Source organism: Gossypium raimondii, chromosome 4, assembly GCF_025698545.1.
Source record: "Gossypium raimondii isolate GPD5lz chromosome 4, ASM2569854v1, whole genome shotgun sequence".
Classification (NCBI taxonomy): Eukaryota; Viridiplantae; Streptophyta; class Magnoliopsida; order Malvales; family Malvaceae; genus Gossypium; species Gossypium raimondii.
This window is the reverse complement of record NC_068568.1, coordinates 41,158,587-41,171,095: the sequence shown is the minus strand read 5'-3', so window position 1 is coordinate 41,171,095 and position 12,509 is coordinate 41,158,587. Positions and strand designations below refer to the sequence as shown.

Sequence of the window (12,509 nt, the reverse complement as noted above, 5' to 3'; positions counted from 1 at the left end):
TTATATTAATGTTCGTAAAAAAATACAAGTAACAGATTAGGGCCTTTATAGCCAGATTACAAACTCCTTAATCATTATTTTTTTGTCGTTTTGCTATTTGTTTGTTTTTTTGTTTCTACTGTTGCGTGTGGTTTTCTTTTGCAGGTCCTCTGATGCGCATGGAGAAGGCTATGGTGGTGGTGGCGTGCGATGTGCGGATGGGACGTGCGACGAATGGCGGCAGTAGCAAGGCCAGAAGACCTAGGTGCGGTGCACCTAGGGTTTTTTTTTGTTTACTGACTTTTGTTGGGCTAGGGTTATTGGGCTAGGACTTAGGGCTTGATTGGGTTCAATTTGGGCTGCTAATTTTCGACTATTAAATTGTTAATTGACAGTTAGATTTTTTAATTTGGTTTGGTTTATTTAGTACCGGCCGGGGCTAATTGGGCCTGCTACAGTTGCCCCTCTTTGCTCGTTGTCATGTAACGAGAATGAAGCAAAGACATTTAATAAGGACAAATTTGCTCGGTCTTACAGGATTTTGACTCCTTTGAGTGCTTCTCTTCTTCGAGTAGCTTCCTTCTAGTCTACTGCGTCCTATTGCTTCGATCCACTCCACTGCAACTTTAGAAAAAGATACGACTTGTAGCTCTAATCCATTCTGTCGTAACTTCAAGAAGGTGAGATTTGTGGTTTTAGTCTGCTCCACTGCAACGTCAAGGAGATAAGACTTGTTGCTTCAACCTACTCCACTGCATCTTCAGGGAGATAAGGTTTGATATGATAAGATCCGCTATCTACAGTCTGCTCCACTACAACTTTAGGGAGGTAAGACTTGTTATGGTAGATTTAATCCAACCCACTGCAACTTCAGAGGTATAGGATTCAGCTTCAGTCAACTCGACTGCAACTTCATGGAGATAAGATTTGTATGCAGTCTTCAATCTATTCTACTGCAACTTTAGGGAGATAAGATTGGTTTAAATTGCTCCACTGCAACTTCAGGGAGATAAGGTTTGGTATGATCTGCTCTACTGCAACTTTAGCGAGATAAGATCGGTAATTTATAGCTTTAATCTGTCCCATTGCAACTTCAGGGAAATAAGATTCGCTATCTTCAGTCTGCTCCACTGCAACTTTAGAAAGATAAGACTTGGTTTCAACTTGCCCCACTGCAAATTTAGGGGGATATGTTTATTGACTTCAATCTACTCCATTGTAACTTCAGGGAGATAAGATTTGATATCTTTAGTCTACTCCACTGCAACTTCAGGGAGGTAAGACTAGCGGCTTCAATCTGCTCCACTGCAACTTCAGGGAGATAAGATTCGCCATGATGACTTTACTCCATCCCACTGTAAGTTCAAGGGTATAGGATTTGTGGTTTCACTGATTTGTCCTTTGGGGAACATAACCTGTAGAATCCATTTTATGGACCTATTTATGCCTAGTGATTAGAATGTCATAACCAGAATGAATCAAATTCTCCTAACTAGATGTGTATAAATGATATTTGCATGAATGCAGAATGACATGAGAATGATCCATTTTTTAGTGCTTAGGTTGTCATTTCTCGTTGTTCATCAAAGTTCTATCATTGAAATGTTACCATGCCTTCTTGTTTAGCTAGTATCTTCCAAATAAATAGTCACAATTTAGACTATGCTTCCTCAAATGTTTCTAACCCGTGAGTTTGGTTAGTTTTGAATAATAGTCTTGTTTTAGGTCCTTGTACTATTCAAAAACCTTTCAGAGTAATATACAAAACTCTTTTCGCTTGAACATTATCAGTCCATTAATCGTTATTTCAGTGAAAAATGATTGAAAAAGATTATCACAATGGACAAGATAAAATTTTGTTGAGAGCCAAGCTCGAGATGAATTAATCAAGATAGCAAGTTTTGCTGGAATACAAAATGAGAATTAATCAAGATGGAGCATTTCACCAAAATACAAAAAATGAATAAAATGGAAATCGGTGCCCCAGATATCGCAGCATAAACTTCTCTACTTAAACTTCTTGAGGACCCTTTTGAACTTGATATGGGTTTAAAAGTCCTAGAAGACTTTGTTAATTCCCCAAGATGTAGCATCCTTCTTTCTTGCTAATTTAGGCATAGTAAGACTATCGCATGCTCCACCTTCAATCAAAATTTGAATTGTCCTTTTCCTGGGTTTTCAATTCAAAGCCCCTTTTGGTCTCAAAGCGCTCCTTGCGGGTTTTCGCCTTGGCCTCTCTTTTTTTTAGGTGAATTACTTCTTGACTGAATCCGAATTCACAGGATTAGGCAGGTTCTTGCCATCAATCTCGGTCAAAATCAACTCTCCTCTAGAAAAGGCCTTCTTTACCACATCAGGTCCTTTTCAGTTTGGCATCCACTTTCATCTGAAGTCCTTTTGTATGGGAAAGATCTTCTTCAGTACCAAGTCCCCCTCATAGAATTCCCTAGGACGAATATTTTTGTTGTAAGCTCACATCATTCGCTTCTGGTACATTTGACCATGACGAATAGCTCTTAACCTCTTTTCTTCGATCAAGTTTAGTTGATTATATCAGGATTGGATCCATTCTGCTTCATCCAACTTTAGCTCTGACAAGACTCGAAGGGAAATAATTTCAACTTCGATGGGTAAAACTGCCTCAATCCCATAGACTAATGAGAAAGGAGTTGCCTCAGTAGAGGTTCTGACAGACGTTCTATAAGCATAAATGGTAAATGGTAATTTCTCATGCCAATCCTTATAAGTCTCAGTCATCTTCCCCATGATCTTCTTGATGTTCTTATTGGCTGCTTCCACTGCACCATTCATTTTTGGGCGGTATGGCGATGAGTTGTGGTGATTGATCTTGAATTGGCTATAGACCTCCGCTATCGTGCTGTTGTTCAAATTCAATGCATTGTAAGATATAATCATTTCTGGCATTCCATATCGACGTATGATTTTTTTCTTTAAGAACCTACTGATTGCTGCCTTTGTAACATTAGCGTAAGAAGTAGCCTCTACCCATTTAGTGAAGTAGTCGATAAATACGAAGATGAACCAATGCCCATTTGAAGCTTTTGGCAATATTGGTCCAATGACGTCCATGCCCCACATGGAAAAAGGCCATGGATAAGTCATGACATGGAGAAGAGAGGGAGGCACATAAATTTTGTCTCCATAAATTTGGCACTTGTGGCATTTCTTGGCGTACTTGATGTAGTCTCCTTCTATGGTGGACCAATAATATCCGAATATCATGATTGGCCTTGCCATTGTGAAACCATTGGTATGCGTTCCACAGATACCATCATAGACCTCTTCCAAGATTTGCTTGGCCTCAACAGCGTCTACGCATCTTAGTAGCACCTCATATCTTCCTCTTTTATACAAGATCTCTCCATCTAAAACATAGCCACTAGCCAACCTCCTCAACGTTCTCTTATCATTCTCAGTTGCTTGGTCTGGATAATCGCGATTTTTCATGTATCGCAATATATCTTGATACCAAGGGTGATCATCTTTTTCTTCTTCTTCTTCAATGTTGCAACAATGGGTTGGAGCCTCATAAATGCTCATTTGGATAGGCTTCACATCCTCTTGTTTATTTACTTTGATCATAAAAGACAATGTAGCCATTGTGTCAGCCATTTGGTTTTCATCTCGCGGGAGATAACAAAAAGTGATGTCATCAAACTCCTCAATCAATTCAAGAACCAGCTTTCGATAATTGATCAACTTGGGGAATTTTGTCACCCATTCACCTTTAACTAATAGATTACCAGTGTAGAATCTCCGTATACCTCTAGCACTTTGATTTTACGTTCAATGGCTACACGGATACCTATGATGCACGCTTCATACTCCGCCATGTTGTTTGTGTAATCAAAATCTAATTTACTAGTAAATTTATAATGATCTTCGTTTAGGGATACCAAGACTACCCCAATTACGTTGCTTATAGCATTTGAAGCTCCATCAAAGTTTAGTTTCCTTCTTGGGTGTCCTCTTCAGCAATTGCCACATACATCAGATCTTCATTTGGGAAGTCAAAGTTTAAAGGCTCATAATCTTCTAGAGCTCTGCTAGCTAGAAAATATGCTATTGCACTCCCTTTTACAGCCTTTTGATTCACGTAGAGTATGTCAAATTCGAATAGTAGAATTTGCCATCGGGTCATTCTTTCATTCAGAGCAGTCGAATCCATCATGTATTTCAGTGGGTCCAGTTTTGAGATTAACCAGGTTGTATGGTGTAGCATGTGCTGTCTCAACCTCTGAGTCATCCAGGTCAAGGCGCAATATAACTTCTCAATTGGCGAATATGTTGTCTCTCACTCGGTGAACTTCTTGCTGAGATAGTATATCGCTCTTTCTTTTCTTCCCGACTCATCATGTTGGCCAAACACGCAACCCATGGAATTTTTGAATACTGCCAAGTACAGTATCAGTGGCTTGTCTCGGTAAGGCGGCATCAGCACTGGGGCATTAGACAAATAACACTTGATCTTGTCAAAAGTTTTCTGGCACTCATCATCCCATACACCCAGATTGTGTTTCTTAAGAAGACGGAAAATTGGGTCACATTTCTCAGTTAACTGTGAAATGAACCGAGCGATGTAATTTAGTCTTCTTAAAAAACCTCGAACTTCTTTTTGGGTGTGCGACAGAGGCAATTATTGTATAGCCTTGACTTTGTCTAGGTCAATCTCAATCCTCTTTTCACTGACTATGAATCCTAGCAGCTTTCTTGATCTGGCCCCAAAAGCACATTTTACCGAGTTGAGCTTTAGCTGGAACTTCCTTAACCTTGGGAACAGTTTTCTTAAAACTTGCACATGCTCTTTTTCTATTCTAGATTTTACACTCATGTCGTCGACATAGACTTCGATCTCTTGATGCATCATATCATGGAATAGGGTTACCATGGCTCTTTGATATATTACCTCTGCATTTTTCAGTTCAAATGGCATTACCTTATAACAAAATGTTCCCCCACATGGTTACGAATATGGTCTTTCCCATGTCTTCAGGATGCATCTTTATCTGGTTATATCCTGAGAAGCCATCCATGAAGGAGAAAAGTAAGTAACCTGCCTTATTATCCACCAAGGTATCGATATGGGGCAGTGGGAAATTGTCCTTTGGACTGGCTTTGTTCAAATCTCTGTAGTCCACACATATTCACACCTTCCCATCTTTCTTTGGAATGGGGACTATGTTGGCTACCCATTCTAAGTACTTGACCACCTGTAAGAATCCAGCATCGAACCGCTTCTTAACCTCTTCTTTTATTTTCAGCAAAATATCAGGCCTCATTCTGCGGAGCTTCTGTTGAACCAGTTTACATTCTTCCTTTATGGGCAGTCGGTGCACCACGATATCAGTACTTAGCCCAGACATATCTTGATAAGACCACGCGAAGATATCTTTGAACTTTTTGAGCAATTCGATGAGGTCTTGTTTCATCTCTGCGATAATATAGGCACTGATTTTCGCCTCTTTTCCTTCCCCTAGGCTCACAACTTCCATTGACTCTTTATAGGGTAAAATCTAATTTTCCTCTTGCTCCACTATTCTTAACAAATTAGGAGAGAAGTTACAGCTTTGGTCATCTTCAAAATCATGAGAATCTTCTATACTCATGTCTCACTCAAAAGGGAACTCTAAGTCAGTAACGATATCATTCACATCATTAATATTTGGGGACCTTTTATTGGGGTGAAGGAAGGTTCAAAGAAAAATAATCTAAGAATAATTATATGCATAATATGATTATGAATGGAATGGAAAGAATAAAAGAATATTTGCTCAAAATGAGACTGAACGATGCATTTTCATTGAAATAAAATTTTTGGATATATGCCTTTTTACAAAAGATTCTTATTGCTCCCGAGGGTAACAAGTGTGTTCTGAACATTACTCTGAATTGGCTCTAAAAGTTACAGGGATCTCTTCTTCAGTCCAGTTGTTTAGAACACTTCCAGGCTCATAAGGGCGGATGCCTGATAAGTTTTCTTTCACTATTCCCTCTTCAGATATGGCATTGATGTTTAAATTTCCCGTCGTTTCTTCGGTAATTTCTTTCCTCCACTTGGGGTAAATGATTCCCCCTGAAACGAATGTTTCGCATATGTGGGGAAAGATCATTGATTTCTATTTGACCTCTATCTCGCTCAATCGCGCTCTTCTTCTTTCTTGCTTCTTTTCCAATTCTTTCTTTCTTTCCCTTGCTCCTGGCTTATACCCCAAACCACAACAGTCCCGTTTGTCAGTCAAGAATGGTACTTTGACCCGTCCCTGGAGGTTTTTTCCTAGTCCTCTTCCAGGTAATGCCCCCTTTCCAACTGTCAGTCGCGAACCCATCATCGTGGCTTTAGATATTTTAGGCATTGGAATTTTGCTTCCCTTGATGACGAAAGCTGCTCGGAATGAACATTCTATCGTCTCACTATCAGCCTCTATATATGGTGCGTCATTATTAATCGATGCAATGATATCCTCTTCTGCAGATATAGTTATCAATCGGTGCTCCGTTACTAACTTTAGCTTTTGGTGAAGCGATGACGGTACAACCCCTGCCGAGTGGATCCAAGGCCTCCCCAATAGGCAATTGTAAGATGGTTTAATGTCATTTACCAAGAAATCCACCTCATACATGTTTGGACCGATCGAGAGAGGTATCTCAATTCTTCCCATAACTTTCCTCTCAGTACCATCAAATGCTCTCACTATATTTTGGCACGATTTCATATGAGAACTGTCCACAAAAAGCCTGTTTAATGTGGATAGGGGCAAAACATTCAGTGCCGATCCATTGCCACTGAGTACTCCTAGTAATGTGTACCCGTTACAACAGATAGTGATATACAGAGCCTTGGTAGATCCCATGCCCCATGATGGATTTTCATCGTCATTAAAAAAGATGAAATTATCAACACTGATGTTGTTGACAAGACGGTCTAATTTGTTTACTGAAATGTCGTCAGCGACATAGGTCTCTTTTAACACCTTCATAAGTGCGTTACGGTGTGTCTTCAAACTTAAGAGTAGAGCCAGTACTGATATGTGAGCCGACTGCTTGTGTAGTTGTTCCACGGCACTGTACTCACTGTGTTTTAGGAATTTCAAAATTTTTTTAGCTTCTCTCTCCGTTACCGGCTCATTAGCAGGTAGTTCTAGCTTCTCTTTCCTTTGCACGACCGCCAAAGACTTCCCCTTAGCAGGTTCAATTATTGAGTTTAGGGTATCATTGCGCTTACCACTACGTGTATAGAAACCCATATCTTTATCTTCCTCTGATATGCAGACTAGGCCCTTTTCTTTCAGGAATGTCATATTGCAGTCATAATTACAAGGTACCCTTTTGCTATCTTTATAAGGAAAAGTAATGGGTTTTTGAATTATGACCTTCGGTGTACCTTGCGCTCCGGTTTCACTGGCCTTTGGTCGTGAAATGATTATTATCGGGCGATTAGCCCTGTAGACCCTCTCTGACAACCCTCATTCTGAGGTGCAAACATCGTTTCCTTCGACGTACTCAAATAATTCCAGTTCCTTGTTGTCCATTAAACCTTGTACTAAGGCTCTGAATTCGCCGCATTCTTGAATTACATGCCCTTCTTCATCATGGAATATACAATAGTCCATTGCTTCTTGGGATTTGTCCTTCAAATCTAACGCGAATAATCCCCATTTTACCATTCCTTTCCAAACCTCTTTCAACAGGGTTTTCACTTCAGCGATATTCTCCTTGATTCTCCTCCCCTCATTCTTGGATATTGCGTTTACTCCCTTATCAACATGGTTAGGTAATGGATTTTCTGCACCAGATGGATCGTCGAATTTGACAATGCCCATATCGATGAGCCTTTCAACCAACTTTTTGAAAGCGGTGCAATTTTCTATCGAATTCCCCATGATTCCTGCATGGCATTCGCATTGGGCGTTTGTGTGATACCATTTAGGGTATGGGGGTTGTATTGGCTTTAGGTAGAAAGGGGAAGCAATGTGTGCATCAAATAAATTCTGGTATAACTCCCTGTATGTCATTGAGCGCATTGCTTGAAGCTTTCATTTTGCTTTTTCTCCATGTTCTGAATTGTGATTATATCAGGCATCATGTCTATCACGTGGCTATATTGCTTCATGAAAACCTGTGCCAGGTCTTTCCACGAGCTAATTTAGGCACGATTTAGCTGGTTATACCACCTGGCCCCAGCTCCAGTCAAGCTATCTTGAAAATAGTGAATCAATAGCTTATCGTTGTTAACATATCCTGTCATCCTTCGACAAAACATGGTGATGTGAGCCTCAGGGCAGCTGGTCCTATTATATTTTTCAAATTTTGGTACTTTAAACTTTGGAGGGAGCACCAAATCTGGCACTAGGCTCAACTCCTTAGCATCGATCCCACTATAGTAATCAGCAGTTTCCAATGCTTTATCTTCTAACCACTTGCATCGGTCTTCTAGTTGTTTTAGGAACTCCACTATCGCCCTCCCTATTTCGGCTATGTCATCAAGGTCAGTGACAACCAGATTTGCTGGGTTGTCTCCAGGGTTGGAGCCTGAACCCATGTGGAAATTTATCGGTGCCGAAGTGTCGGTCTGATATTGGGGCCTAATATTAACGGACACCCTTTGTGGTTGTACTTGGGCATCGGTTGGGGTAAAGCCTAGAGGATAAATAGGATCCTCATTGTCGTCTACAGTATTGATCATAGGGATCTTCCCTTTTCCTAACCCTCCGGCCAGTAATTGTGTTAACTGCTTCATCATGTTCCTTTGGGATTCTAACATTTGTTCTCTCATATTTATTTGGATCTTGGTTAATTTCTCTTGCACCTGATACTGACCCTCCTTTTGCATCTGCTCCAACCTTTCCAACCTTTGGTCCATTGCTTTTGTTTTCTTTCGTGTAACGTAAGTATGTTCCAGGGTAATTGCCAAAAATTTAGGGTCCTTTTGTGAGTTTGAATGCACATGATATAATGAAATGGAAATGCATGAATGCAAATGAATGTAAAAATGTGTTGATTCTGATCCAATTTCATTAGAATAACTTTCCTAAAAAACAAATTTCTTTACAAAAAATGGATTACATATATGGCCTTGCCCTAATGCCTAAGGCCTTGACTTGTCTAAGAAACCAATCTAATTCCTAGACTCGATCTGACTCTAACTTATACTTTACACTTAGTACATCAGCTTGGGCTGCCAAAGTTTGTAAATGATCAGCCACCTCTCACACTTGGGTCAAAGCTTCGCCCATGACATAATCCCTTTCTCTGATCTAATCTTGAGATCGATGAAGCTGCTCTTTCCAACGTTCATTATTTGCTTCTAGCAGTTCAACCCGGAGCTCACAGTTTTGCAGTGCAGTTTCCAGTTCCACTATCTTTCCTTTTAGCTCTTCAATCTAAATTAAACTAGCCCTTAATTCGATTACGAAATTGCGATTACGACATTACTGCAATGACCTCTCCAATTCTGCCACTCGAGCTCTTAACGTCTCCTTTCTAATTTGGCTTTCTAACAAGTGCTTTTTTACAGCGTCCTCCCTTACTTGAGTATCATGGAACTTCTTTTCCCACTGATCGGCTTTTGTATTTTTTTCTTGGATTTCCTGCCGCCATTGCTCAGACGTTTTTCCCAAACCAGCGGTTCTCATTAACGTACGCAGTTTCTTGTAATCTACTTTCAAACTGTCTAAATCTTCTTCGGTTTCTTCTTAACTTTTCAGCCTTCAGCTTCTGGACATCAACATCTAATCTCAAATGCATTTTTTCTTCCTCTAACTGTTCTATTCTTCTTTCTAGCTTCGAATTTCTTTTTTCAAAATCCTACTTTATGATCTCTAGCTCGGACGGGACTACTCTCAGGTTTTCCTCTATCAATCGACTCCTTTCTTGGTTCGGCCTAGGGATATTATCATTGATTCTTTTACTCCTCCACTCGTTGTATTCAAGGGTCATGATTGGTCCTACAACCAATCTTTTCATCTGACGGGTCTGGTTCTAGGCGTTGGACATTTCTCGAATCTTCTTCTTGTAATTATCACCCTTATATGAAAACTCGCACTGAGCCAACCCTTATGTTACATGTATGAATGTTCTTGACCTGTAATGTCTTAATACAAGAAAAGGAGCGTACCCGACAACTCCCTAAATCCACATCGATACAGGATCTCATTCGGGAGCATCCAAGGGGCGCTCCATTCAATGTCTTCGTCTCAAAGATTTTGGAGGATTGCTATCCAATTTTCTTCTGAAATAACATCCCGCCTTGGAGTAGCCACTAATTCTTTCAAAGGAGAGTAATCCTCAGAGAAAATTCGATGAAAGACCTTTTCTACCTTTCAAAAGTGGCTATGGAACCAAGCTAATAAGAGTTGCGTGCACCCGATGAACCTTCCTTCACCCGCTCTGCGACATGCGCTCAATGATCTGAAAGTTTCGGCCAAGATTGCTGGGACAGGTGTGACCCTTTTATCGAGTCTATCGAACAAATCAGAACTGCCTCATCTACATACCCTAGGGCCTTGGGGAAGTCAACCAAACTGTAAACACTTAAGGCGAAAATATCAGCCCTTTTCTTCGTATCAGGATGTGCTAAGATCAAATCCCTCAAATTTCTCCAATGGATACACTTGTAATCTCCTTTTTGCTTGATCCAGGCTATAATCCACTGCTCACTCATCCCTGTAATGTTTTTTAGCCTTTTCAAGAACGTCGGTACATTAGTAGCTCTCGAATAAATCTTATCAGTTTGAATCCTTGGACAACAAAGCAGGGCTGTGTACTCTTCTATAATGGGTACCAAATCCACTTTTCTGAAAGTAAAGCAACTATAAGCAGGATTCCAATATTAGGCAAGGGCTCGGAATACGTGCTTGTCCACCTTGATATCTAGCAAATAGGTCAAATCACCATAATGACAGTAGAATAGTTGCTTGATCTCGTCATCCCACTAACCCCATATTTCTCTCAATTCTTGGAGATGATTCTGAGTCACACTGATACAAGTGAAGTACCATAATTCTAATACGTACTCCTCAATCAGACTGTCACTTTTATCTAATTATGTTTTCTCTGACCATATTCGGACAGCCGCGTTATCTTCCACTTTGTCAAGAAATTCATTCTCTATGGCAAGCTCTCTATTTAGTAATTGGACGTGAATCAACACCTTTTTTATGATGAAGATGTCATGCAATCATAATCAAAGCGAAACGAAATAGGTTAGTACATTTTATAGAAAACTAAAGTAAGCAAGAAATAATAAACAGAGCACCTACTCGATTGATCACTAGTGGTTCGATGCGGTTCTACCTAGGGTGAGCTCTTAAGGTTCACTATATGCAGTTCGGTTTTAAAGTAAAGGTACCTGAACCAGCAGATTCCTCGATCCTCACCCATTATAGGCTCATATTGACTGATTTTAGTTGAGGGGAATACATTTCGCTATGGCTGCAAGGAGATGGAAATCTTACGAAGACTTAGGTACGGATGTATCCCAAAAGCGATCCACTATCCTGCATGGAGGTGAAGACCTCACGAAGGACTTGAACAAATAAAGCAAATATAGCAAAATGACGCAAACTATAAAAATGAAATGCAACGAAAGGATCGTAAATTTAAACCAAATTATCAAATTTCGACAAAAAGATATGAAATAATCAACTCGTGGCTTGACTCTCTTATGTTGTCCCCAGTGGAGTCGCCAAGCTGTTGAAACCATTTTTTGTAAAAGGAGTCGACTTTAATTTTGAAAACAAAAGCGAACATAGGAGTCGCCACCAATCTTCTTTATTTAGGTGTGATTGGATCACCTCGTGATGTAACCATTAGAATAAAAGCTTAAATTTACTAAAACGATCATTTTTGGTCTACAAAATCTAGAAAATGGGTTTGGGACTCGGTTACGCACGAGGAATGGTTAGCACTCTCTTAACGCACCCAAAATTGGTACCTAGTTGATTACTTAATGTCTTAATGCCGAAAGTTGAAAATTTGAAAGGAAACTTAAGATATGATCCATTTTTTATTAATGTTATTAAAAACGCTTGAATAAATCAAAAAGGAAGTTAAAGACCTACTCGTCTCGAGGTAACAAAATGTCACGTACCGTATGTTAAGACATGATATTTTGAAACCTTAGAGAATAAGCTTGCTTTTGATTTTTTTTATTGAAATTTCATATATTTTGAAATTTAAAAGGATATTTTGCTATTTAGGTTTAACGAGAAAATTGAAACCCCGTAAGTTAGGGTACAATTTCTCGAATATCCCAAAAAGTGAAACATTGCCTTATTTTAAAACTTTTCCCTTTTTTGAATAATAGCGAATACAATACTTGAACGAGGTTGCATTTATTTTATTTTTGATAAAATAAAACGGTTTATTATGGGTATGTACAAATCAAACGTAACTTTTGAAGTGATGAAATGAAATGAAACGATAATATAGAACATGAAATGACAATTTACGAATAAAGTATCACGTTAATGAATGGAAATAATGTGAAAACAAATAAACTAATTACAACG

General features: G+C 39.4%; 2 protein-coding genes across 2 annotated transcripts; both read right to left on the bottom strand.

Moving 5' to 3' along the window:
• Nucleotides 1-5,879: 5,879 nt before the first annotated feature.
• On the bottom strand, nt 5,880-7,298 carry LOC128040501 (uncharacterized). Its single transcript, XM_052629269.1, has 2 exons — nt 6,215-7,298; nt 5,880-6,073 (listed from the first exon to the last, which is right to left on the bottom strand). The coding sequence occupies exons 1-2, from the start codon at nt 7,296-7,298 to the stop codon at nt 5,880-5,882; spliced, it is 1,278 nt and encodes a 425-aa protein (XP_052485229.1).
• Nucleotides 7,299-8,143: 845 nt separating this feature from the next.
• LOC128040500 (uncharacterized) lies at nt 8,144-8,860 on the bottom strand. Its single transcript, XM_052629268.1, has one exon. It carries the CDS (start codon nt 8,858-8,860, stop codon nt 8,144-8,146), a length of 717 nt encoding a protein of 238 aa, XP_052485228.1.
• Nucleotides 8,861-12,509: the final 3,649 nt, after the last annotated feature.